We start from the raw sequence: 27340 nt of genomic DNA on the forward strand, positions 1-27340 counted from the left end.
CGCCGAGCGCGCAGCCCGGGCGCGGGGAGGCGCCAGTCCGCGCCCAGGTAGGTCCGATCGCGGGGCCCAGGGCCGGCCGGGGAGATTCGCACCCCCAGCCTGAGCAGCCGCGCGGGGGGACGGGCCGGGCCGGACCGGGTGGCTTTTGTCTGCCCTTTCCCTTCCTGAGGTTGGCAGGCCCCGATTCCCTCTGCCCACGCTGCCCGGGGCAGGTGCCCAGCCTGCCAGGGTGTGCCCAGGGGCACCTGGGAACGGAGGGCAGGGGAGCTGGGGAAGAAGGGACGCGGCCGCCAGACCTTCAGCTACAGGAGGGCGTTGGGTGGGTGGGTGTGCGGAGGAAGTGGGCACAAGTCCGGCTGGCCTACTGGTCTGGGTCCCTCCGGGTTTGCAAAGAAAGTCGGGGAGCAGCCACCCTGAGAGGCAGGCCCCCTCCCTGGTGGGCTGGGCAGGCCCTGCTGTGTGTGGTGCCACGGTTCATCTGCGGTCTGGGGAGTCCCTGATTTTCCTCTTCTCTTGGCCAAACACACGCCTGCTGTCCTCCCAAAGTCGCTTCAGATGCCCTTCCTTGAGGAAGCTCTACTGACCTCACCCACCAGCGCCAAGGCTGTGCCCACCACTGTAACCTCCTCCAGTGCTGGTCTTCTTTCCCCTAGGGTGGCCCTCTGGCTCTGAGTGTGGTACAGGGGCTCCAGATGGCTCCCAAGGCCTGGGACACGGCTCGTCCTTCTCCCCCAGGGCCTTGCCATGCCCTGGGCACAAGGACTGGGCACCGGTGGCATGGTTGTTGCTGTCCCCAACAAAGCTGGAAGTGAAGGCTGAGAGGCTCCATGCTGGGAGCCAAGGGGAGAGAGGACAGCAGGAAATGGGTGTCTGTCTCCTTGGCCCTGATTTCTCGTGGGTGGCCCAACAGCTGAGGAGCTGGGGACCCCCAAGCTTCTCACAGCAGCTGACACTGAGGGTGAGGGCCTGCCCTCCAGGGTGGGGAGGTGGGAAAGCAGGAAGGGAGGGAGCTGTGGTGGCAGGTGCAGATGTGCCCAGAGGGGTCCCCTGGGTAGGAGGGAGATGGTATGCGAGGGAGATGGTATGCGAGGGAGCTCTGAGCCGAGGGTGAGGGGGTGTCACAGTGCGTGTCCATGTATGTGCATGTATCCCTGTGTGGGGAGGCTGCACATTACACAGTGCAACAGCATAAGGGTGGCAGTCACATAATCCAGGGACTGGCTGGTACATAAAAGTCCTGGAAGTCTGGTGGGACCCCAGGTGGCCTGGGGAGTGGTGTCCCAAGTGCTCGACCCAGGCTGCCGTGGCCACATCTCCCAATAAAATCCACATTCCTAACTTTTATGTGAAATATCATTGTTTTTAACGTTGGCAGCAACTTTTAAAACTTTTTAAACACTAGTTGAGTGAAAAAAACACTCCTGAGTTCCTATGTGGGCCCCTAACTACCATTCTGTAGCCTCTGAATATAACGTGGAGGTCACATGTGGGGTCTGCACTGCCCAGGTCGGTCCAGGCTCTCCCAGTGCTGGCTGTGGGGTGAGGAAGCCCTGTGACCTCTGTGCCTCTCCTCTCATCTGGACAATGGGCATAATGCAAGCACCTCCCCGCCCCCACCCACAACTGGTTTCCTACGGGTTCAGTAACCGTCATGGACATGAAGCACTGAGTGTATGTGGCTCTCATGTAGTCAGCTCTGTGTGCTGAGCCTGTGGACATGGGGCAGGCGAGTAAGAGCTGGGTCTGTACCTGCCTTGTAATGGTGCCCCAGGAAAGCCGAGTCTGCAGCTTGGATTGTGTAGCCTCTGGGTGTGGTGCCTACACCCGAGGCTGCAAGAATGTCACTTCCCCCAGGAGTCCTTGCCCGGTCCTTTCTGGCCTCTGCCTCTGGTAGGGCGCTTCTCCCCAGCTGGTTCTGCCTGTGGTGTGCCGGAGCTGCTGGTGGCCTCCGCGGGGCCACATGCCAGGAGGGAGGGAGACAGTGCCTGAGAAGGGCCTCTCCAGCACTGCCCCTGCCCACATGCCAGTGGCTGAGAAAGGATTCTAGGGGGAGGGACAGTAGGCATGGCGTCATCCTAGGCCACGGGAGATCTGGGCCTAGAGAAAGAGGTGCGGCCCCTAACCTTTGCCCTCAGCTCTGCAGGCCTGGGTAGCTCTGTGGCTGGCCTCTTCTTCCCAAGGCTTCAGGCTGCCCATCTTTCAAAAGGCCTCAGGTTTCCCCCTGCCTGCCCGGAAGGCTGCTGCTGAATCGAGATGGTTCAGTAGTGAACCAAATGTCACCGGGGCTCCTGGGATACTGCTGCAGCGTGGGTGTGAATGGTAGATGCTGCCTGTCATCTTGCTCTGGGCTAACTTTTGAAAGGGTGAACCACTCAGGGTCCTCGAAAACTCAGCCATGGGTCAGGCGGAGGTGGGTAGGGCAGTAGATTCAGGCCCCAGTCTGATGGGCCAGGCAGCCATTGCAGCCCACCCAGTGCAGTGAGCGCCTTGACCCATCCCCAGACCCCGGATACAGGAAGGGGCCCCCTCCTGGCCACACCACCCTCACCAAAGGGTGAGTGGGCCAGGACAGAGGGGGCAGGAGATAGAGTTAGGGCCTCCTCCAGGGGTGGTCCCCTTGCTAGGTGACCCTATCCCCACCCAGCCTGTCCTGCCCTCTGGGAGAGCAGCACAAAAACACTGGGACAAGCTCGGAGCCCAGAGTCCTAATGGCGGGAGGGGGGCACCCAGGGGCAGGGTGTAGGCCTGCAGGGCACCTAGCCACTGCAGGGATGGCAAGGAAGGGGGCTGTGGAAAAGAGGAGTCAGGGGCCCTGGGCCCTGCTAGTTGCAGCTGGTCGGCCTTGGTAACATCAGTGGAGCTCTCAGAGCCTCAGTTTCCACATCTGTGCAATGGGAATGGCATCGCCTCTCCTGTAGAGCTCCAACGGGGATCCAGTGAGCTGATGGCACCTGCGAGGGCTGTAGAGGCAGCACATGTCAACTGTTGTGTTCCACAGGAGGAAGAGGATGGCAAGGCCGCGTCCCAGCCCGTGGGCAAGGCTGTTGCTGGCAGCCCTGCTGAGCGCCAGTCTCCCCGGGGACGTGGGTGAGTTGCCTTCCCCTGTGGCACGCCTCTGGGCAGGGGCGCACCTTTCAGGGCATCGCCTCACACAGGGGCCTCTCACGGGGGTCTTGCCCAGACACTCGGCCCTCCTACAGCCGACCACCGCACACCTCCAGGGCGAGAGAACTGAGGCTCCACCCTCTAGCCTGGAGGATCGTGAGCCTGGCTGTGTGGCCAGAGAACAAAGGAGAAGGAGACCGAGTGTAGGGAGCTAAGGCCCCTCAGGGAGCTGAGGACCCCAGAGGATGTACTGAGGCCTCGGAAGTGGACTGGGAGGTTTTATAGGAATCCGGAGGCAAATAGCTGGACCAGCTCCTACCGATTAATTCTGCCGTCAGTTGAGCTCATGGTGATAGTTTGAAATAGACCATGGTGGGAATATTTGTACCACAGAAATTGACAAATGCTGTGAGTCAGGGCTTCCCCTCCCTCACCAGATCCATTGTTAGACACTGACCAGCATACCACGGCCCCCCGGAGCCCAGGAGACCACCCACTGTGAATACTAGGTGCACATAGTAGGTCCTGTCTGTGATTTCATATTTGTACCACAGAAATTGACAAATGCTGTGAGTCAGGGCTTCCCCTCCCTCACCAGATCCATTGTTAAACACTGACCAGCATACCACGGCCCTGGAGCCCAGGAGACCACCCACTGTGAATACTAGGTGCACATAGTAGGTCCTGTCTGTGATTTTAACTGAACAGAGCCAAAGGGAATCCTGATAACCTTTGGAGAAACTCTGGAATTTTGCCTCATTCATTTACTGTGGACCTACATTGTGCTGGGCATTGTGCTAGTCACTGGGGACACAGCCATACATAAGACAGACAGTCCCCTTTACCCCAGGGGAAGCTCAGGGGCCAGGCGAGTCACGTGGCAGGTGCTGTGCTGTGAAGCACAAGCTGTGATGGTGGGCACAGCTCATTGCAGGTATCAAGGAGGGCTGAGGAAAGTTCGCAGGACTTGAGGAATCAGTGGGCAAGGGGATGGCCAGGGTGTTCCAGCCAGCAAATGGGCCAGCACCTGTCTCAGCCCCCACCGTCCTTCCCTCCAGACTTGGCTCTGCTGGTCTCTGGCTGTGCTACCTGGGGCAGACCACGTGCTCCCTGGCCTCTCTTTCCTCCTCTGTCAAATGGGGAGAGAACCCCCACCTCTGTCAAGGGAGGATGTAGGTGGGAAAGGGGTAGGACCTTGGTGAGGCCCATCCCCATGCGTGCCCACCTCTGCCACCAGCAAACCGCTGCAAGAAAGCTCAGGTGAAGAGCTGCACCGAGTGCATCCGCGTGGACAAGGACTGTGCCTACTGCACGGATGAGGTGAGCTGCTGCCGGCCGGGCCACCTTCTTGAGCCTGGGGCCAGCCGGAGTCCCGTCCTGACTTGCACGCTCCACCTCTGGCTGTGGCCAAGTCCATGCTTGCCACGCCCTCAGCCCTGCCTCAGGCCAGGTGGGTGTGGTAGCACAGGCCAGGGTCAGCAATATCGGAAGCAAATAAACGCAAGGTTGGGACAGCCAGGGATGGGCACTGCCCCCACTGACCCCATCCTTCTTGCCAGATGTTCAAGGAACGGCGCTGCAACACACAGGCGGAGCTGCTGGCCGCGGGCTGCCGGCAGGAGAGCGTGCTGGTTATGGAGAGCAGCTTCGAGATCACAGAGGTGCCTGGAGTAGGGAAGGGAGGTGGGGACCTCTCCGCTCAGGGCTGGCTGTTTATAGGGGTCCATATGCCCTTGCCTGGGCTGAGCAGCTCCCCGCCAGGCCTCTGGAGTGACCCTTCAGCCAGCTGTCTGTCCCCTCTGGATGCAGGAGACCCAGATCGATACCACCCTACGTCGCAGCCAGGTGTCCCCCCAGAGCCTGCGGGTGCGGCTGAGGCCGGGCGAGGAGCGACACTTTGAGCTAGAGGTATTCGAGCCCCTGGAGAGCCCCGTGGACCTGTACATCCTCATGGACTTCTCCAACTCCATGTCCGACGATCTGGACAACCTCAAGCAGATGGGGCAGAACTTGGGTACGGCTGGGCCAGCGTGGAGGATAGCAGGGCGGGAGGTGGAGAGTGGGGCCTCACCCAGCTACCTGGGCACCTGCTCGGGAGGCTGGGACTCAGGACAGCTGCACCCACCCCCCAAGGACAGACAGGACATCTGAGCATCTGAGCTCCTCAAAACACCGCCCCCCCGCCATTCTCAGGGGAGAGTCCCAGCCAGACCCCGCTCACCACTTGGGACTTCAGAGAAGCCATCACACCCATGGGCAGCGAGCCATCTGGCCCTCCTGATGAGGAGGACGCCCGCCCACCAGCCTGTGCTTAAGTCTCAGGGCTGCAGACAGAGCTGGGTTCAGTCTCCCAGCTCTGCCCCCCATGACGTGCTCTGTGGGTAACTCTCGTCCCCTGAATGCCATTTCCCTTATCTGTGAAGAGGGACAAGAGCTGTCGTGTGCATGAGTCGATGGCCAACATGCAAAGTGTTAACTATAGGTGACTCTTTTCCTTCCTCCCTCCGGAGCCAGCCCCGGGACCCCGTGTTTATGTGGGGTGTTGGAGCTCAGCCGTCTCCTCTTTTTCCTGTTGACACTCAGCCCGGGTCCTGAGCCAGCTCACCAGTGACTACACTATTGGATTTGGCAAGTTTGTGGACAAAGTCAGCGTCCCTCAGACGGACATGAGGCCGGAGAAGTGAGTGACTGAGTGTGCCCTGGGTGGGCAGGGGTCCTGGCCCTGTGGCCCACCTCTCCTCTCAGTCTGGCACTTAAAATTCTCCTTCTGGCTTTAATGAGTTGCAGGCACTGCGGTATGGGGGGGTCTTCTCCCCACTGATGCTCTTTCTCTCTCCCTCCTACCTGTGCCCAGGCTGAAGGAACCCTGGCCCAACAGTGACCCCCCCTTCTCCTTCAAGAATGTCATCAGCCTGACGGAAGATGTGGATGAATTCCGGAATAAACTGCAGGGAGAGCGGATCTCAGGCAACCTGGATGCTCCTGAAGGTGGCTTCGATGCCATCCTGCAGACGGCCGTGTGCACAGTGAGCACCAGGGAGGGCACTGCCAGCCTAGGTGCTTCTCGGCAAGGGCATGAGCTGCCTGCTGGCCTGCTCTGGCACCAGGCTCAGAGGCCCTGAAGAGATGCCCAGGAGCCTGCAGCCCCCATACCCTAAGACAAGCTCAGACCCTCTGAATGGTCCTCAGATACAATCTGGGTGTAGATGTGCCTGGGGCCAAGGACCCCGGCCAGGGCAATCACAGCCTGGTTTTTTATTGGCCAGCAGGGCAGATTTTGGCCTTGGGGTTCTGGAATGTTCAGTGCCCTAAGGCTATCGTCCCAACCAATCTCCTAGGATCCACAAACTGCCCAGTCTCCAGCTGTGCTGGGCAGCTGAAGAGGCCACTTCTTTTCATGGGTACATCAATTTTTTTCATTTTTAAAATAATATATCCATGTTAGAGACAATTTAGAAGACAGAACAGAAATTGCCCATAATTTCACCATCATCAAATAGCCAGCCACTCGATGTCCTACCAGCATATTTTGTTCCTTTTTCCTTATTTTTTATTTTTATTTCTATTTTTATTTTTTTTTATTTATTTTTTTTTTTAAAAGATGACCGGTAAGGGGATCTTAACCCTTGACTTGGTGTTGTCAGCACCACGCTCAGCCAGTGAGCAAACCGGCCATCCCTATATGGGATCCGAACCCGTGGCCTTGGTGTTGTCAGCACCACACTCTCCCGAGTGAGCCACGGGCCAGCCCTCCATATTTTTATATATTTGTAATCAGTGTACTCATAATCCTGAAGCTTGCCCTTTTTTGTTTGTTTGTTTTGCTTAAACCCTATCATAAGCGATTTTTCCTTGTAATGCTTAGTTTTCAAAATCACCTCACGTTGGCGGCTGGCTGGTACAGGGATCCAGACCCATGACCTTGGTGTTATAAGGCTGTGCTCTAACCAACTGGACTAACCTGTCAGCCCTCCCCATATATTTTTCTAACAAATTGCCATACACTGCTGTACCTATTTTAAGTGGCCTTTTTCATTTAATGTTGTGTAGTGTACATTTTTCTATGCAGATAAAATATGCTTGCAGAGTGTTAGGGGCCTGGGGGGTGGGCAGTCAGATGGACCTGGTCTGAATGTTGTGCAGCACCCACCGTGCACGCTGACACTGCATTCATTCCCCCATTGCTAATTTCTGTTTTTCACTCACGTGCTGTCACACAGTGTCAATCCTGTGGCTTAAGCCCACTCTGTGTTGGGAGCCGCTTTCCCTGTTGTGCACGACTCTGTGATGCGTGTGCTCGGCAGGCAGCCTGCTCCATGGGCATGCCCCTCCTTCTCTTCCCCAGAGGGACATCGGCTGGCGCCCCGACAGCACCCATCTGCTGGTGTTCTCCACCGAGTCAGCCTTCCACTATGAGGCAGATGGTGCCAACGTGCTGGCAGGCATCATGAGCCGCAATGATGAGAAGTGCCACCTGGACGCCACGGGCACCTACACCCAGTATGGGATGCAGGACTACCCGTCGGTGCCCACCCTAGTGCGCCTGCTCGGCAAGCACAACATTATCCCCATCTTCGCAGTCACCAACTACTCCTACAGCTACTACGAGGTGCGGGCCTGGGCTCACTGGGCGAGAGGGGATCGGGGCAGGGCTTGTGGAACTTCTCAGAAATGCTTCCTTCCTACCTTCCTTCCCAAAGCTTTTGGGCCCCCAAGAGTGGTCCCTGGTGGGAAGAGGAGGTCACGTGCCCATCCCCCAAGCAGTTGGGGCTAAGAGATCAGGGTATGAAACACACCACTAGGTCCAGGCCTCGGTTTCCCCATGTACAAAGTGGGCATAACCCCAGAGCTGTTGTCCGGATTCAATGGGCTGCTTAGCCGGAGGCCTGGCATTCTCTCCCTGCAGAAGCTTCGCACGTATTTCCCGGTCTCCTCACTGGGGGTGCTGCAGGAGGACTCATCCAACATCGTGGAGCTGCTGGAGGAGGCCTTCAATGTGAGGGGCAGCATGGGCTCCAGACTCTGAGTCTTTCTGGGGCAGGGCTGGAGAGGGAGCATGGTGGGCGAGGGGGGGGTCTCAGGTCACGGTTGAGAAATGGGGATGGGATAGGCCAGTGAGGAAGGGTCCCTATGGGCCCTGAGGAGCCCACGTGGGCCTGGCCCCGGCATCTGCAGGCTCTGCCACTGTGATCCCCCCCAACACCACACCAGTCCTCTATGTAGGTTGGGGTGGAGCACAGCCAGGCCAGAGCGGACAAGCCCAGGCTCCCTGCAGCTCCCCCCAGACCTCTGATCACCTGTCCTCCTTTAGCGCATTCGCTCCAACCTGGACATCCGGGCCTTGGACAGCCCCCGAGGCCTACGGACAGAGGTCACCTCCAAGATGTACCAAAAGACCAAGACTGGGTCCTTTCACATCCGGCGGGGGGAAGTGGTATGCCTCTGTGGGGGCAGGGGGGCAGGGGGGACAGGCACAGCACTCTTCGAGGGGTGGAGTCATTTAAACTGGTTGAGAGTGTGACCCCCAGAGTCAGGTGGGGCTGGGTTCAGATCCCTCTGGGTTGGCCACTTGGTTGAGGTTGGCACATTCCTTGGCTAGCCCATATCCTCATCCATACAGTGGTGGTTAATAAAAGCATCAAGCTCAGAGGGTTGCTAGGGTGAGAAAACGGGCTAATGTAACAGCCGAAAGAGGCTCTTGCTACTGTTATTGTTGTGACTGTGCCTGGAGGGAAGGAGATTAGAGCCCTAAGGAAGGGCAAGCAGGGAGCTGGTGTCAGGAATCCAGGCACATCCTGGAAGCTTGAGGGCTGAGGGCCTTCAGGAACAAGTGGCCCCTGATGGTTGGGGCTGGGGCTGCCTTGGCTGACAGTGGGGTCCCTGCAGGGCCTGTACCAAGTACAGCTGCGGGCCCTCGAGGACCTGGATGGGACGCATGTGTGCCTGCTGCCAGGAGAAGACCAGAAGGGCAATATCCACCTGAAGCCTTCCTTCTCCGACGGCCTCCAGATGGATGTGGGCATCCTCTGCGACGTGTGCGCCTGCGAGCTGGTAGGACGCGGCCCCTCCGGGCGGGAGGGAGGGCTGAGCCGAGCAGCAGGGCCCCGAGCAAGAAGCAGAGGCTCCCAGGGTCACATCTCCCTTGCGGGGTGCCCTGGGGCACAGATGGCAGCAGAAGTGTCCAGTGGCCCTGGTCTCCCTGCCTCCATGCACCCCATCATGATCTCGTTCCAGCAAAAAGAGGTACAGTCAGCTCGCTGCAACTTCAATGGAGACTTCATGTGTGGACACTGTGTGTGCAGTGAGGGCTGGTGAGTGTGGGCAGTGGAGTCCAGCACCCAGGAGGACAGAGGCCCTGGGAGGGGGCTGGGCCCCTGCAGGCACCTGACCCTGGGTCACCTTGTATGCCTGGCTGGGGGTACGGTGACAGATTACAGAAAGGGCGAGGAGAGGGGCAAACCCAGTTGTTGGGCAAATCCAGTTCAAAGCACTTTTTTTCCGGTGGCTGGCCGGTAAGTATATCCGAACCCTTGACTTTGGTGTTACCAGCGCCACAGTCCACCAAATGAGCTAACCAGCCAGCCCCCAAAGCACTTTGAAATACACAGGAATATGTACTTTCTCTGGAAAGATGTGCGAGGATTGAGACGGTGGTGGCTGTCAGGGGTCTGAGTGTTGGGGGCAGACGCAGGAGGGAGACTTACTTTTTACTCCGTACCTTTCATACCTTTAGTATTTTGAGCTATGTGCACGTATCACCTAATCAGAAATGAGCTCATAAATGAATGGTAGTGAGGACTTTTAAAGCTTCAAGCCGGGGGCCGGCCCGTGGCTCACTCAGGAGAGCGTGGTGCTGATAACACCAAGGCCACGGGTTCGGATCCCATATAGGGATGGCCGGGTTGCTCACTTGGAGAGTGTGGTGCTGACAACACCAAGTCAAGGGTTAAGATGCCCTTACCGGTCATCTTTTTAAGAAAATAAATAAAAATAAAAAATAAAGCTTCAAGCCACTGAACAAGTCTGCTGTTACTTGAGGCAGAATAACAGTGCAGAAGGGACACCGAGGCGGGTAACAGAGGACTGAGGTTTGGGTCTCAGCTTAGCCACTGCTGTCTATGTGACTTGGACCTGCCATAGCCCTCTCAGAGCCTCAGTTTCCTCATCTGTAAAATGGGACAGTAAAAGCCCCAGCCTTCCTCCCTGGGGTGCTGTGGAGATGTGACCGGTTCCTCCTGCAGGAGCGGCAAGACCTGCAACTGCTCCACCGGCTCGCTGAGCGACACGCAGCCCTGCCTGCGGGAGGGCGAGGACAAGCCGTGCTCGGGCCATGGCGAGTGCCAGTGTGGGCGCTGTGTGTGCTATGGCGAAGGCCGCTACGAGGGTCAGTTCTGCGAGTACGACAACTTCCAGTGTCCACGCACGTCCGGGTTCCTCTGCAACGGTGAGCCCAGCAGCCACGGCCAGCACTGAGGGCAGGGCAGGGCAGGGCAGGGCAGGGCAGGGCAGAAAGGTGGCCCTCCTTTCAGGATCCAGGCTGGGAGAGCCAGGCTAGAGTCAGAATCCCCAAACCTGGACCTCGCTTCCCTCATCTACAGCATTGATGCCCGAGGCCCCTGCCAGCACCACACTCCCTTGCTTTAAGACCCTGGCTCTCTCTGACAGTTCATGTCTGTGCCCACCCCTTCTCCAAGCCTCCATCTCATTTGGGTGGCTCCCACCCAGTTCAAGGCTTTATGGTTGGCAGGTATATGGCATGGCACTCTTTCCTCTTTCTGAAGATGCCACATTTCTAGGGGGCAGGGCTGGGAGTTAAGCTTCCTCTGTATCCCCACAGGGCCTAACACAGTGTTGGGCCCAGGCCGTGGGCACGGGGTCTGGGTGGGGGTGCAGACCCCAGACAACAGGGCACATGGAAGGATTGGTGGTTACATGGAGGAGTATGAATGAAAATCCACTCATCAAATCCTTGTTAAGCCCCCACTGCTACCCTTCCTCCACTCCTGCTTTCGTCTGCCTTTCTTCTCTTCAACTCCCATCCCAGAGTTTGCTCGGAGAGATGAAAGGGAGAACAGGGCACATCTGGAGAAAGGCAGACAGTTGGCACAGGTGGAAGTGTGAGAGGAGGGGCGGGCGACGCTGCCAGGAAGGAGGCAGGGCCAGAGTGCAAAAGGCTCAGGTTCTAGCCCAGGGCAGGACTTTATCCTTTGGACGAAAGGTAGGCATTGTAGGTTTTAACTTCGTTTTCTAACTATTTGCATGTTAACCCTGTGTCCTGCCACCTCGCTAAACCCACATAGGACATCTAATAATTTATCTGTAGATTCTTCTGAATATTTTGTGACATGTTCCTGATACTTGAAAAGGGCTTCGGAAGGAGCAATCTTATTTTTAAAAAAAGAAAATAGGGCCGGCCCGTGGCTCACTTGGGAGAGCGTGGTGCTGACAACACCAACTCAGGGGTTAAGATCCCCTTACCAGTCATCTTTAAAAAAATAAAAAGAAAGAATTTTACTTCATTTTTTTTTTTTTTTTTTTTGGAGGCTGGTCAGTGTGGGGATCCAAACCCTTGACCTTGGTGTTATAACATCATGCTCTAACCAACTGAGCTAACCAGAGAGCCCAGTTTCACTTCTTATTTTCCAATATTTATGCATTTTGCTTCTTTTTTTCTTACCTTATTGCATTGGCCTGGATACTTTAGAGGTTCTTAAACAGGGAAGCCACATGATCAGATCTGTGTTTTGGGATGATGACTCTGGCTGCAGAGTGGAAGGTAGAAGGTGGGATGGAGCGGGAGAGATGGAGGGAAGGAGATTCTGGGAAAGTGAGGAAGAAGTGACTTCTGCCCCTGCCCAAACATCCGGCTATCGTGGCTCAGCTCTCATAGGCTCTCCCAGGAAGGTGGGCAGCCTGGACTGCTGGTGCAAATGCGGTTGTCTTCTCTCCTTTCCCTGCCCCTCTCTGCAGATCGGGGACGCTGCTCCATGGGCCAGTGTGTGTGTGAACCTGGTTGGACAGGCCCAGGCTGTGACTGTCCCCTCAGCAATGCCACCTGCATCGACAGCAATGGGGTAGGCCTAGGCATGGGGTGGCAGAAGGGGCCCAGTCAGGGCCACCCACCCTCTCAGAAGAGAACCCAGTAGAAAGAGGGGAGGGGAGTGGGTCAGGATGGGGCACAGCTGGCTTACCGGTGCCCCCTCCTGCCCCAGGGCATCTGTAACGGGCGTGGCCACTGTGAGTGTGGCCGCTGCCACTGCAACCAGCAGTCGCTCTACACGGACACCATCTGCGAGATCAACTACTCAGCGGTGAGGCCAGGATCACTGGGGTGTGGGCATGGGAACCCCAGGCACAGGGCAGGGTGGGTAGGAGGGGCTGAGCCTGGTGCCGTAGGAGCCAACCAAGGGCATGAGGTTGGGGGAATAGGGCCTGGCAGAGACCCACCCAGCACAATGCATGTCTGCCCCTCCCCTCCCTGCCCAGATCCGCCTGGGCCTCTGCGAGGACCTGCGCTCCTGCGTGCAGTGCCAGGCCTGGGGCACCGGGGAGAAGAAGGGGCGCACATGTGAGGAGTGCAGCTTCAAGGTCAAGATGGTGGACGAGCTTAAGAAAGGTGGGGGCAGGGGCAGGGGCCAAGAGCTGGGGGTCACAGGACAGGTGTCACTCACTGGGCAGGGTTCGCAATCTGAATTGGGGTCACATGGTCCAGACAGGAGTTCCTAAACTGAGAGCAGCCACAGAACCCAGACAGGAGATGCCAAAATATCCAGGAAAGGGGTAAAAAGTCTGGTCAAGAGGCACACAGCCCAAGCGGTGGGCACACAGAACTGGTCCAGGGGGCACACAGCTGAGCAGGGGCAAAGTCTGGTGAGGAGGCTCTGGCTTGGGTGGGGCCCATGGCCCAGGTGGGGGCACATAGCCAGGCTAGGGAGGTACACTGCCTCCCCTCCTGTAGCTCAGATCAGATGCTCAGGTCAGGGAAGTGGGGGACACAGATCTGCAAGCTTTGATGCTCCTGGGGCCAGCCCTGGGCAGGGCCATCCCCACATGGCCCCATTCTTGTGCCAGGGAAGGGCACAGCTTGCCAGGGGCTTACACTCCTCCCCAGGGAGGTGCCTCAGGCCCTGAAGTGGGCAGGGTGGGCCCCAGAGGAGGGGGCACCTCTCCAGGCCTGGAGTGCTCCGGGGTGGGGTGGGGGTTAGGGTGCCCTGCTAATCGTCTGTGGGTGCAGCAGAGGAGGTGGTGGAGTACTGCTCCTTCCGGGATGAGGATGACGACTGCACCTACAGCTACACTGTGGAGGGCGATGGCACCCCCGGCCCCAACAGCACCGTCCTGGTGCACAGGAAGAAGGGTGAGCTGGAGGGCCAGGCGTGGGGAGCGGTGGCCTGTCAGGCCTCGGTGGGGGGAGGGGGCACCGCCTCCCTCCTCCTCCTCCTCCTCACTTCCCAGACTGCCCACCCGGCTCCTTCTGGTGGCTCATCCCTCTGCTCATCCTCCTCCTGCCGCTCCTGGCACTGCTGCTGCTGCTCTGCTGGAAGTACTGTGCCTGCTGCAAGGTGAGCACTCTCAGGTCCTCCCAGTGCCCCAGATCCCCTCAGGGTCCTCCCCAGGGCTCCCAGCCACTACCAGGGTCCCCACCTCTGTAACTTCCTATCCAGAGTCTGCAGCTTTGCCCTTGGGCAATTACTCTTTCCATGCCTCAGTTTCCTCATCTGTAAAATGGGAAGAGTAGAACTGACGTCAGAAAGTAGTGATGAAGCTTAAACGAGTTAAGTTATGTACAGTTCTCAGAAAGGGACCAGCCCGTCATAAGCACCATATTAAGCCTTGGCTAGTTCCCACCCCTTCCTGAGCCTGGCTCCTGACGACCCCCACTAACCTAGCCCTGAGCCCCCACGTCCAGCCTCCTAAGTGCTGGTGATGAGTTCAGCTCTTTGTTAAGCTCCCCGCGGCTCTTTGTGCTGTCACAATAGAGGGTGTCCACGTGACTTCATTTTCTCCTCTTGGTCTCCCCATGAGGTCAGTGGTGCAAAATCACTATCCCCTATGACAGATGGAGAAACCGAGGCTCAGAGAAACAGGGAACGTATACATCCTCATATGTGGCCAAGGTCAGGCGAACACACATCTGCCCTAGCTCCAGTGCCCTTCCCACCACGTCCCTCCCTCTGCCAACTGTCAGTGGCCAGATCCTCAGGAGCACCTGCCCTGGGGCCACGTGCAAATGGCATGGGAGCCACAATAGGGAAGGAAGGGTCCTGCCCACCATGAGCTGCAGTCTCAATGGGGAGAGCAGACAAGACAGGAAAGTGTGTAGGATGGCGCAGCACGGGATGCTGAAACATAGGGGACAGAGGCCACACTGTGTAGTAACCCCTGGTTTCGTGAGATGTTAGTGTGTGTTACACGGTAAAGGAGTTCCGTGATCAGATATGTTTGAAAAACAAGTGTCTTGGGGCCAGCCCGTGGCTCACTCGGGAGAGTGTGGTGCTGATAACACCAAGGTCCCTGCGCCTTGCCCGCCTTTGCACCGAGAACCTGCTGAAGCCCGACACTCGAGAATGTAACCAGCTGCGCCAGGAGGTGGAGGAGAATGTAAGGACCAAAGATGAGCCCAGGGCGGTGGGGCGTGGGTGGCTGGGGAAGCAGCTGCAGAACCTAGATCTTCCCAGGTGGGAAAGAGGATCTTCTTTGGACATGTGCCTGGCATGGAGACCACCTGGGATCTGTTCCCTGGGAATGTGTCCAGAGGGGACGGAGGCCACAGAGCCGGGGTCTCAGGACATGACCCCATGGGCGTGCCCCAGACAACCCTGAGAGGTCCTTTGGGTAGAGAGCCCACCTGGCTCCCCAGGGCCCAGCCTCACGGCCCTCCATTGCCTGGCAGCTGAACGAGGTGTACAGACAGATCACAGGTGCACACAAGCTCCAGCAGACTAAGTTCCGGTGAGTCCCGGGTGCCCTCAGTTGGGTGGGAGTGGCCTGGCTGCACGAGCCTTGCAGCCCCAAGCCAGGCAACCTAGTTCCCCAGGGTTGGGTGGGGGAGTTGCCCATGAAGCCAACCCCAGCAGTTTAAGCCCCCATGCAGATTACACCTCGCCCCAGGGATCATCTGGTCCCTCTTTGTCTTTCACAGGCAGCAGCCCAATGCTGGGAAAAAGTGAGTTGAAGCTACACAGGTGGGACAGCCCCCACTTCCTGCGCGTCCCCAGGCCCAGCCACCCCTGCCCCATCTCCATCTTCATCCCATGGGAAGGGAGAGGACCCTCATTTGTTCCTTTTTTGCACATTCTTTCAACAAATACTCACAGAAAGCACTTACTATGAAGCAGCCTCCGGGGCTAGAACAGGCAAAACCCAGCAGACCCAGTCCCTGCCCTCGTACTGGCGACAGTCTCCCGCCCGGTACCAGGGATAGCCCCATGCCCAGCTCCATCCTTTCCAGGGTCCAGACCCTGATCCTGGGGGCACCTCTGGACATCAGGCAGGTTACCAAGAAGATGGGCCACAGATCACGTGCCTCTCTCCCCAGTGTCTACCCCAAGACCTGGCCCTTCAAAGGAGAGGGATGTGGGGGCCCCGATGTAGAGACATCAGAAACAGAATAACAGCACATCACCATCAAGAAGCACGATTTAGGCCAGCATTTGTGATGCTCACGATGGGCTGTAAGGGCTTTATGTGTGTGGGTATCTTATCCAACCCTCCCATCAACCCTGTAAGGCAGGTCCCATTGCATTCCCATTGTACAGATGAGGAAACTAAGGCTCAGAGAGGTTAAGTGACTTGTGCAAGTTTACGCAGCTGTCAAGAACTAGAGCAGGACTTGAACCCAGGTGGTCCGACTTCAGCGCCCACACACGAGCATTTTTGCTCTCTGGCATCTACTCACATCACCAGCCCTTCTTGATGAGGTGGGTGGGGAAGCCCATTTCACAGACAGGACACTGAGGCTCAGGGAGGTGCAGTGGCTGGGCCAGGGCTGCAGGTGAGGGTGGTGAGGCCTGTGTGGGCCTCTAGCCCTGCCTGGCCCTGAAGACCCTGCACAATTTGCTGTCTTGTTCACTGAATACCCTGCACTTGTTCACTGCTGGGGAGAGGACAGGCAGGACGGACAGACCAGGGCAGGTGGCAGCCTGTCACCTCCCCTGCCTGGATCCCCCCTTTCCCTCTGACCCAGGCAAGACCACACCATTGTAGACACAGTGCTGATGGCGCCCCGCTCAGCCAAGCAGGCCCTGCTGAAGCTGACAGAGAAGCAGGTGGAACAGGGGGCCTTCCATGAGCTCAAGGTGGCCCCGGGCTACTACACCCTCACTGCAGACCAGGGTAGGTGGGCAGCCTCCCCGCGCCGCTCCCTCGTGCCTCCCACCCACGTGGCCCCGTGACACACATCTGACCACCTCCAACACCCACCCAGATGCCCGGGGCATGGTGGAGTTCCAGGAGGGTGTGGAGCTGGTGGATGTGCGGGTGCCCCTCTTCATCCGGCCTGAGGATGATGATGAGAAACAGCTGCTGGTGGAAGCCATTGATGTGCCCGTGGGCACTGCCACCCTTGGCCGCCGCCTGGTAAACATCACCATCATCAAGGAGCAAGGTTGGTTAGGGTGGGGAGAGCAGGGGAGGCAGAGAGGGGGCCCTGGAGCACCTGGTTCCTCCTGATCCAGGTGGAAGTGGGATCTGGCCATGCAGCCAGGGCCAGTCACTCAGCCTCTGCAGGCCTTGGTTTCTCCATCTGTAAAATGGGTACATCTTTTCACACGGTGCCTGGTAGTAAGCGGAAGTGGGAACTTCCGTTAGCTTCATCATGAGTGCCGTCTCCTCCTGGCACCGCCCCACATCCCGCCCTTTGTTCCTCTCTATCTGGGGGTGGGGGGTGTCAGGCAAGGCATTGCACCATGGACAACCGAGGTGCTGATGACCGTCCCTGCATCCAGAGGCCTGTTCTGGCCCCTGACCTCCCCCCTACCACTCCAGGACTCATAGACCTTTGGCCTTCTCCTGACCCTTCCAGGATATCTGTTGGACACTTTGTTCCAGCCCCTCAACTTTTTCTGGTAGAATTTTCAACCCCATTCTTCTGCCCTCCCCACAGGGCAATGGGGTGAGGGTATCAAACAGACTCCTGGAGTCTGGGCTGGGCTGGGCCAGAGGCGGGGGCAGGGGTTGAGAAGGGACTGAGGCAGCCCCTCAACTTTTTCTGGTAGAATTTTCAACCCCATTCTTCTGCCCTCCCCACAGGGCAGTGGGGTGAGGGTATCAAACAGACTCCTGGAGTCTGGGCTGGGCTGGGCCAGAGGCGGGGGCAGGGGTTGAGAAGGGACTGAGTCTAAGACCCTGACCGGCAACGGGCTCCTTGCAGCCAGCGGGGTGGTGTCCTTCGAGCAGCCGGAGTACTCCGTCAGCCGCAGTGACCAAGTGGCCCGCATTCCCATTATCCGGCGCATCCTGGACAATGGCAAGTCCCAGGTCTCTTACCGCACGCAGGACAACACAGCACAGGGCAACCGGGTAAGGTGACACCATGGGGTCAAGGGTGCATCTCAGGGGTCTAGGGGGCACCCAACGGGGTTCATAGGACAGAGCGGGACATGGCAGCTGCCTGAGCACCTGGATGCTGGTGGTACCCCTGGCTGGCCTCCCAAGGATATGTCCATCTGCCTCTGCCATGGCGGGGTGTCTCATTCACCCAAAGTGCCAGTGATGCCTTGGGTGAGTCCCCATCACTGCTAGGGACACAGGCCAGGGGATGTGTCCTCCTAAGATAGGCCAGGGTCATCCAGACCATTCCTGTCTCCCCTCCAACAGCCCAGCCTCCACCAGAGCCGCCAAACCCTTCATAGAGAATGGACTCTTCTGTCTGCCCCAGTCCTGGGGGCTTTGGGCTTCTTGAGCTGGAATCGCAGACCCCACTTCCCTGGGCCAGACTCCCTAGGGGCTGTCACCGTCTGCCCTGCCCAGGGCCTGGCTCCTCAAGGCAGGGAGAGCCATGGCCTGGGCTGGTGTCCTCTTCCTTGCTGAGCCTCCAGACTGGGGACAGCCAGATCCAGGTGCTAGACATGCTTGGTTTGGCCAACAGGTTTTTCGTTTTTGTTTTTACTTCTAAATTTATTACCAACATTGAAAAACTTAAAATATTTATATCAAAAATTCTGTCTAAACTACTAAAGTTCTGGCCTCACTGGGTCCACAGGCCCGTTCAGCACACACAGAAGTGCATGCATGCAGCAGGCCCAGGCAGTGCGGCCACACCGTGGTTTTTGTTACTTCTTTTTATTGGTAGGAACAGTTTTCATAAGTACTCCAATGCTCCCAGGAAAATTTCCAAGGAAGAATGTGTATGTCCACAAATGCCATCGATTATGCCACATTATACAAGAGATTCTGGCTACCCTATTTATGCTTACACAAAGGTGCTCTGGTGTTTAACTTTTTTTTTTTTTTTTTTTTTTAAAAAGATGACCGGTAAGGGGATCTCAACCCTTGGCTTGGTGCTGTCAGCACCACGCTCAGCCAGTGAGCAAACCGGCCATCCCTATATAGGATCCGAACCCATGGCCTTGGTGTTATCATCACCGTACTCTACCGAGTGAGCCACGGGCCGTGGTGTTATCAGCACCGCACTCTCCCGAGTGAGCCACGGGCCAGCCCTTGTTTAACTATTTTTAAAAATATTTTTATTATTACTCACCTTTTTGTTTGGTTTGGAAAAACTTCAAACATACAGAAAAATGGAAAGACTAATAAAATTAGCAACCATTTACCCTTTACATGGATTCACCAGTTGTTAATATTTGCTTTCTCTCTTTCTGTATAGATGTTTATATAGATAGCTACACAGATGTAAGCACCTGTATCTATTTATCTATATTTCCATAGGTATATACATAGAAGAGGGGGGAGGGAGAGTTGTTTGTTTTGTTTGCTGAACTATTCAAAGTAAGTTGTAGACATCATGTAGACCCAAAACCCTTCTGCAGACACCTGCTAAGAACAAGGTCATTCTATGTACCACAGCGTAATTATCAAATTTAAGAAACTTTGCATCGATTATACTAGCACCTAATAATTAGTCCATATTCAGAACTGCCCATGTTCATGTCCCAATAATGTCCTTTGTAGCATTTTTCCCCAACCCAGGAACCAGTCAAGGATCTGGCATTGCACCCTGTTGTCACATTGACATTTTTAGAGCCGGCCCATGGCTCACTTGGGAGAGCTGGTGGTGCTGACATCAAGGGTTAAGATCCCCTTACCGGTCATCTTTAAAAAAAAAAAAAAAAAAGACACTGACATTTTGGAAGTGTCCACATCTGTCGCTTGCAGACAACTCCCTGTTTGTCCTACACCTGTGGCCTCACGTTCTGAAGTGGACAGCGCAAAATGTTAGTTTGAAGCGCCACCTAGTGGTATTATGTGAGAAAGATAATTTTCTCCCAGTTGTGATTCTCTGCAGTGATTCTCTTTCATTCTCTCTCTCTCTCTCTCTCCACAATATGGGGGACAGTTTTTTCCTTCCTGGATGGGGCCTGCAAATCCCAGCTCCTGAGGGCTGGGGGTCTGCCTGTGTGTGGCACTCTGTCTCTGTGGTGCATCCCTGTGTCTCTCTCTGTGCCTTGGTTCAAATCCTGGCTCCGCCACAACTACCTATGTGAACTTGAGCAAGTTTCTTAACCTCAGTTTCCTCACCTGTAAGATGGGGGTAGTAATAATCTACTTCACACCGCTGTCAGCATTAAGTGAGCTGATACTTGTAAAGTGCTTGGCACACAGGAGGTGCTACATAAACATGAGCTGTTTCTGAGATCAAACGAGATCGGGCACGTTCAGGCTGGTATGGCCATAGACAAACATGAGCTATTTTGTATCCACACGTGACAGCCTGTATCCATGAGGTTGGGGTGGAGCGTGAGGCCATGACTCTGTGGTCCCCCCTCGAAGGCTCTAATTCCCAAGCTGCCTCATCGCCCAGCTGACCTGACCCTGACCCCTTCTGCCCCCAGGACTACATCCCCGTGGAGGGCGAGTTGCTGTTCCTCCCTGGGGAGAGCTGGAAAGAGCTGCAGGTGAAGCTCCTGGAGCTACAGGAGGTAGACTCTCTCCTGCGGGGCCGCCAGACCCGCCGCTTCCACATCCAACTCAGCAACCCCAAGTTTGGGGCCCGCCTGGGCCAGCCCCACTCGGCCACTGTCATCATTGGGGAACGAGGTGTGCAGAGCCTGGGGTCAGCTTAGGCAGGCGGAGAGGAAGGGCTGGGGGACCCTCAACTAGGGCTGCCAGGCTTAGCAACCCCAAGTTTGGGGCCCGCCTGGGCCAGCCCCACTCGGCCACTGTCATCATTGGGGACCGAGGTGTGCAGAGCCTGGGGTCAGCTTAGGCAGGCGGAGAGGAAGGGCTGGGGGACCCTCAACTAGGGCTGCCAGGCTTAGCAAATACAAACACAGGATGCCCAGTTAAATTTGAATTTCGCATAAACGACAAACACATTTGTAGTGTAAGTATGTCCCAAATAGTGCTTGGGACATACTTGGGACATACTTATCCTTTCAAAAAGTGCAATCCAGTTAGTTCTTATCAGTCCTCAGCCTCCAGCTTGGTGGCATCTGTGACCCCAGCCCTGAGGTGAGGAAGATATTCAGGGTAGGGGGGTGGAGATGTGAGCAGGGAGCAAATGTTCTCATGTGGAGTATTCCCTCCTTCTTTTCCTCCAGAGACCCTCCTGGGCCCTTTCCCAAGCTTGGCATGATGCCCTCTGAGGCACCAGTGGGGCACCAGCCCCACCAGGCATGCAGGTGGATGGGCCTCAGTTGAATGCCCTGGGCCAGGGAGCCTTGGGTGTGCAGCTGAGTCCCTGGCGTCCCCTGGTGGTGAAGGGGGTTCTGAGCCCTTTGCCCCACTTTGACTTGACCCACTAGATGAAGTAGACGGGAACTTCAAGAGTCAGACGCTGTCATCCCCACCCCCCCGCGGTGACCTGGGCGCCCCACAGAACCCCAATGCTAAGGCCGTCGGGTCCCGGAAGATCCATTTCAACTGGCTGCCCCCTCCTGGCAAGCCACTGGGGTACAGGGTAAGGTGGGGGACAGTGGGCAACAACAGAGGTGAATGGGGAGGTCTGGCACCCACTATGCATTGGAGAGGTGGGCCACCCGAGGCCAGGGGCCCCTGAGGGAGAGGGGAAGGCCATGCTTGATACCAATGGGTCTGAGAACAAGTGGACAGAGGGAAATCCCGTCTGTGCCTGGGGAAGACGGAAGACCCATTCCTGAGTTTTTCAGACATTTGCCCTCCTTCCCTGAATGGGGCCCCTCATCCTACCCGGGAGACCCCTCTGCTCTGCCCCCAGCCTGCCATGTGAATGTGGCAGTCCTTCAGCCCCTGCCCTCTTGAGCCTGTGTCTCATCTGTGCAAAGGAGACAGTAGGGCAGGGGGTCAATAGAGGGGTGAGCAGCTTTGGCGCTTACCGCTCCCGACTGACCAGTCCCCCCACCTGTGAACAGGTGAAGTACTGGATCCAGGGTGACTCCGAGTCCGAAGCCCACCTGCTCGACAGCAAGGTGCCCTCAGTGGAGCTCACCAACCTGTACCCGTATTGTGACTATGAGATGAAGGTGTGCGCCTATGGGGCGCAGGGTGAGGGTCCCTACAGTTCCCTGGTGTCCTGCCGCACCCACCAGGAAGGTGAGGCTTCCCATGTCCATTTGTCCCCCAGCTACCCTGATGCCAGCGTGCTCAGTCCTCCCCTTCCCTGCCTCCCAGAACTCGGCCCTCTCTCTCCGCTGACAGCGCTTTTTCTGCCCCTTTCCCTGCAGTGCCCAGCGAGCCAGGGCGTCTGGCCTTCAATGTCGTCTCCTCTACTGTGACCCAGCTGAGCTGGGCCGAGCCCGCTGAGACCAATGGTGAGATCACGGCCTACGAGGTCTGCTACGGCCTGGTCAANTATATCAAACTAAAAAGTTTCTGCACAGTGAAAGAAACAATCAACAGAGTGAAAAGACAACATAAAGAGTTGGAGAAAATTTTTGTTTACTCTGCATCTGACAAAGGACTAATATCCAGAATATACATAGAATTCAAGCAATTATGCAGTAAAAAAATAAATGACCCAATTAAAAAATGGGCAAAGGAGCTGAACAGACATTTTTCANGGAGCGTGAGGCCATGACTCTGTGGTCCCCCCTCGAAGGCTCTAATTCCCAAGCTGCCTCATCGCCCAGCTGACCTGACCCTGACCCCTTCTGCCCCCAGGACTACATCCCCGTGGAGGGCGAGTTGCTGTTCCTCCCTGGGGAGAGCTGGAAAGAGCTGCAGGTGAAGCTCCTGGAGCTACAGGAGGTAGACTCTCTCCTGCGGGGCCGCCAGACCCGCCGCTTCCACATCCAACTCAGCAACCCCAAGTTTGGGGCCCGCCTGGGCCAGCCCCACTCGGCCACTGTCATCATTGGGGACCGAGGTGTGCAGAGCCTGGGGTCAGCTTAGGCAGGCGGAGAGGAAGGGCTGGGGGACCCTCAACTAGGGCTGCCAGGCTAAGCAAATACAAACACAGGATGCCCAGTTAAATTTGAATTTCGCATAAACGACAAACACATTTGTAGTGTAAGTATGTCCCAAATAGTGCTTGGGACATACTTGGGACATACTTATCCTTTCAAAAAGTGCAATCCAGTTAGTTCTTATCAGTCCTCAGCCTCCAGCTTGGTGGCATCTGTGACCCCAGCCCTGAGGTGAGGAAGATATTCAGGGTAGGGGGGTGGAGATGTGAGCAGGGAGCAAATGTTCTCATGTGGAGTATTCCCTCCTTCTTTTCCTCCAGAGACCCTCCTGGGCCCTTTCCCAAGCTTGGCATGATGCCCTCTGAGGCACCAGTGGGGCACCAGCCCCACCAGGCATGCAGGTGGATGGGCCTCAGTTGAATGCCCTGGGCCAGGGAGCCTTGGGTGTGCAGCTGAGTCCCTGGCGTCCCCTGGTGGTGAAGGGGGTTCTGAGCCCTTTGCCCCACTTTGACTTGACCCACTAGATGAAGTAGACGGGAACTTCAAGAGTCAGACGCTGTCATCCCCACCCCCCCGCGGTGACCTGGGCGCCCCACAGAACCCCAATGCTAAGGCCGTCGGGTCCCGGAAGATCCATTTCAACTGGCTGCCCCCTCCTGGCAAGCCACTGGGGTACAGGGTAAGGTGGGGGACAGTGGGCAACAACAGAGGTGGATGGGGAGGTCTGGCACCCACTACGCATTGGAGAGGTGGGCCACCCGAGGCCAGGGGCCCCTGAGGGAGAGGGGAAGGCCATGCTTGATACCAATGGGTCTGAGAACAAGTGGACAGAGGGAAATCCCGTCTGTGCCTGGGGAAGACGGAAGACCCATTCCTGAGTTTTTCAGACATTTGCCCTCCTTCCCTGAATGGGGCCCCTCATCCTACCCGGGAGACCCCTCTGCTCTGCCCCCAGCCTGCCATGTGAATGTGGCAGTCCTTCAGCCCCTGCCCTCTTGAGCCTGTGTCTCATCTGTGCAAAGGAGACAGTAGGGCAGGGGGTCAATAGAGGGGTGAGCAGCTTTGGCGCTTACCGCTCCCGACTGACCAGTCCCCCCACCTGTGAACAGGTGAAGTACTGGATCCAGGGTGACTCCGAGTCCGAAGCCCACCTGCTCGACAGCAAGGTGCCCTCAGTGGAGCTCACCAACCTGTACCCGTATTGTGACTATGAGATGAAGGTGTGCGCCTATGGGGCGCAGGGTGAGGGTCCCTACAGTTCCCTGGTGTCCTGCCGCACCCACCAGGAAGGTGAGGCTTCCCATGTCCATTTGTCCCCCAGCTACCCTGATGCCAGCGTGCTCAGTCCTCCCCTTCCCTGCCTCCCAGAACTCGGCCCTCTCTCTCCGCTGACAGCGCTTTTTCTGCCCCTTTCCCTGCAGTGCCCAGCGAGCCAGGGCGTCTGGCCTTCAATGTCGTCTCCTCTACTGTGACCCAGCTGAGCTGGGCCGAGCCCGCTGAGACCAATGGTGAGATCACGGCCTACGAGGTCTGCTACGGCCTGGTCAACGAGGAAAACCGTAAGAACCAGACCCCTCCATCTTGCCCCCAGGGACAGCAGCCGTGGAGGGGGAGGGGGGAGCCAGAGGCAGGGCTGGGGCTCTGCGTCACCCCCAGACCTGCTGTGCAGCGCAGCTGAGGCGGGTTGTCCTGGTCAGCAGATAAGCCTGAAGCATTGTTAGGTTTTTGGTCAGATTTAGGCTGGGCTGTATTCCAAGGCCAAGCCCAGAAGCCCACAGGGGGGTGGTCACAGGCCCAGAGGCGCCTCCCCATACAGGAAACCAAGGTGGCTGATTCTTACACGGTTCTTTTAGGGCCAGAGTAGAGTTCTAGATTTAGCAAATAAAAACACAGGATGCCCTGAATTTCAGATAAACAATTATTTTTTGAAGAATGTTTCATACAATACTTCATCTGGCAGCCCTAGGCCAGAGCACCTGGCAGAACTGTTACTTCTTCCAGTCCTGCAAGGGAGGCAAGGGTGGGTGACCCTGCCAGTTGTTGAGATGACGGAGTGAGGGACATCAGCGTCCCTCTCACCTGGGGCAGGGCCTCCGTGCACCCTGGCCTCTGCTTGGAGGGTCCCAGTGACGGGGAGCTCACCACCCCCAGATGACCTGCGGACCCGACATGGGTCAGACTCACTTGGAATGCACTAGAGCAGCCGGGGGTCCCATGCTCTCTTCTCCCCAGGCTGCGTGTCCATCCACCTTCTAGGTGGGAGTCAAGGAGAACTGTCTGGCCCCTGCTGTCTGCTAAGGTGCCACTGCCGGCCCCCTGGCATCACCACACAACCCTCAACCTGCACTCCACCCTGTCCCCCTCAGCCTTCGCCAGCCCCCCTCAGCCCACTCCTCTCCTCCTGTCCTAGCTCATGTGGCCACGGCAGCCCCAAGGCCAGCTGTGGTGGATGTCCAAATGCTTCCGCCTCTGCTTCCTCAACAGAGCACCTGGGGCTTGTCAACAGTGAGCACAGGGTGGGAGGATGTCGTCCTGAGACCCTCCTCACCTCTTTTTTTAAAAAATAAAATCAGTAGTTTATTTTTATTTATTTTGGGCGGCTGCCTGATCCAGGGATTGAACCCTGTTCCTTGGTGTTGTCAGCCAAGAACCCCTCACCTCTTGAGTGAGCCTCATGTGGAGGCACCTTGGACATAGGACTGTTTACCAATTGGTAGAGGTGACAACGGGGCCACCTTGAGTCTAGTGCTGGCTCTGTTACTTAGCAATGCGTCCTTTGGAGAGTTGGTGACACTTCTCTAAGCCAGTCATGCTGAGGTGCTAAGGGCTTGGCAGGTGGCAGGGGTTGAGCAGCTGCATGCCCCCAGCCCTGCTCTCTGCCCTCTGGGTACAGTTCAGGGGCTGGAGGGAAGTCCCACTACGTCAGAGGCAGGGCTGGGACCAGGCTGGGACCTGGGTGACCCCTCTGAAGCACTCTCCCTGCCCCAGGACCCATTGGGCCCATGAAGAAGGTGCTGGTGGACGGCCCCAAGAGGCGGATGCTACTTATTGAGAACCTGCGAGAATCCCAGCCGTACCGCTACACGGTGAAGGCGCGCAATGGGGCTGGATGGGGGCCCGAGCGGGAGGCCATCATCAACCTGGCCACCCAGCCCAAGCGGCCCATGTCCAGTGAGTGGTGGGTGGGGCAGATGGGTGGGGGGCAGGAGGCCACAGCTGGGGTTCTGGCTCACCTCCTGCCACCCTGCAGTCCCCATCATCCCCGACATCCCCATCGTGGATGCCCAGAGTGGGGAGGACTACGAAAGCTTCCTCATGTACAGCGATGATGTTCTACGCTCCCCGGCCGGCAGCCAGAGGCCCAGCGTCTCTGATGACACAGGTGAGTGGGCCTGGGATCCACCAGAGGAAGGTGGGGGTCCTGGTGTGGGGCAGGGCTGTAACTAGTGTCCAGGGAGAGCAAGGGGCCAGCAACTGCTGAGCATGTAGGTCAAACATCAGAGCCTGTGATTTAGTGTCCAGGGAGAGCAAGGGGCCAGCAACTGCTGAGCATGTAGGTCAAACATCAGAGCCTGTGATTTAGTGTCCAGGGAGAGCAAGGGGCCAGCAACTGCTGAGCATGTAGGTCAAACATCAGAGCCTGTGATTTAGTGTCCAGGGAGAGCAAGGGGCCAGCAACTGCTGAGCATGTAGGTCAAACATCAGAGCCTGTGATTTGGCAATGGGTACACAGAGGGGACAAAGCTGACGTGGCCCACACGCAATCGTGCACATCTGTGTACAAGTGCATACAGAAGTGTGCCTGGGGCAGATGCACACAGGCCTGTGCAAGTGTACGTGGGCTCACGCCCATGGGACCACTTGAAGGTTCCCCAGCTGTTCCATGGGGGCAGGATGTGCAGGCCACCCCCTAGGGGCAGGCCTACATGAGAGGAGGCAGGCATGGCCCAGGAGCCCTGAGCAGCCACCTGGCAGGGGTGGGGGGAGCCAACAAGGCAGTGACACCCCACTGGCTGTTCCTCCCTCCTTGATTCTGGGGCACAATGTGGTGCAAAGAGCCCTTAGCTGGGACTCCTGAGTGCTCAGTTCACCTCTGGCTCCACAGTGGGACATCAGATGAACCACCCTCTCTGTGCCTCAGTTTTCTGATCTGTAAAATGGGATGCACTCACACAATGCCACGAGTGGAAAATCCCCTGGGGCATGTTCATCATTTGTATCACCTTCCGTCCCTGTCTATGCCTCAGCCCCCCATGAACACACGCTTGCTTTCATGGGGCTGAGCCTGGGCTTCAGGAACTGTTTTGAGGGTCTGGGCAGCTGCTATGAAGCAGGAGCCCTGGCTCAGCTGTTCCCAACACTACCTGCAAAGCACCCTGTGGTTTCTGGAACTGTCCCTGGGAGTCAAGCAGTGGCGAGGATACTCTCGCCATTGTACAGAAGGGAAACTGAGGCTCAGAGCAGTTAAGGCAGACCTCGCAGCTGATGACAAAGCCCAGGCTCCCCCCCCCCCAGGTCTCCCAACTGGTCCAGGGGTCTTTCCTCCCCAGCTGCGGCCAAGGCTGCACTCGCTCACCTGTCGCCAGGCTTCCCAGTCCCGCAGTCAACCCCCAGCCCCACCCCCAAACACCTGGATCCCACAGAGCCGGGAGGACGGGCTCCCGTCGCCGCGCCGCCGGCCTCCTCCCGCCCGGCCCTCCTCGGCGCAGCCGCCCTCCCGCGCCCCCCCCTCG

General features: G+C 57.3%; 1 protein-coding gene across 1 annotated transcript in view; it reads left to right on the forward strand.

Moving 5' to 3' along the window:
• The first annotated feature begins 3008 nt into the window (after window positions 1-3008).
• ITGB4 (integrin, beta 4) overlaps window positions 3009-27340 on the forward strand; it is a 29035-nt gene continuing 4703 nt past the window's right edge. The window contains exons 1-29 of the mRNA XM_008566106.1: window positions 3009-3087; window positions 4343-4425; window positions 4665-4766; window positions 4915-5119; window positions 5689-5785; window positions 5960-6131; window positions 7451-7714; window positions 8012-8101; window positions 8417-8539; window positions 8992-9156; window positions 9340-9416; window positions 10347-10549; window positions 12076-12179; window positions 12318-12416; window positions 12592-12721; window positions 13340-13462; window positions 13561-13681; window positions 14616-14706; window positions 14999-15057; window positions 15248-15271; window positions 16292-16440; window positions 16532-16711; window positions 17477-17625; window positions 22363-22567; window positions 23132-23286; window positions 23717-23897; window positions 24029-24166; window positions 25596-25778; window positions 25858-25989. Coding sequence (XP_008564328.1) covers window positions 3009-3087; window positions 4343-4425; window positions 4665-4766; window positions 4915-5119; window positions 5689-5785; window positions 5960-6131; window positions 7451-7714; window positions 8012-8101; window positions 8417-8539; window positions 8992-9156; window positions 9340-9416; window positions 10347-10549; window positions 12076-12179; window positions 12318-12416; window positions 12592-12721; window positions 13340-13462; window positions 13561-13681; window positions 14616-14706; window positions 14999-15057; window positions 15248-15271; window positions 16292-16440; window positions 16532-16711; window positions 17477-17625; window positions 22363-22567; window positions 23132-23286; window positions 23717-23897; window positions 24029-24166; window positions 25596-25778; window positions 25858-25989 — 3883 coding nt within the window. The remainder of the gene's footprint in view (window positions 3088-4342; window positions 4426-4664; window positions 4767-4914; window positions 5120-5688; window positions 5786-5959; window positions 6132-7450; window positions 7715-8011; window positions 8102-8416; window positions 8540-8991; window positions 9157-9339; window positions 9417-10346; window positions 10550-12075; window positions 12180-12317; window positions 12417-12591; window positions 12722-13339; window positions 13463-13560; window positions 13682-14615; window positions 14707-14998; window positions 15058-15247; window positions 15272-16291; window positions 16441-16531; window positions 16712-17476; window positions 17626-22362; window positions 22568-23131; window positions 23287-23716; window positions 23898-24028; window positions 24167-25595; window positions 25779-25857; window positions 25990-27340) is intronic.

This window comes from Galeopterus variegatus, unplaced genomic scaffold (assembly GCF_000696425.1).
Source record: "Galeopterus variegatus unplaced genomic scaffold, G_variegatus-3.0.2 Scaffold219, whole genome shotgun sequence".
Taxonomy (NCBI): domain Eukaryota; kingdom Metazoa; phylum Chordata; class Mammalia; order Dermoptera; family Cynocephalidae; genus Galeopterus; species Galeopterus variegatus.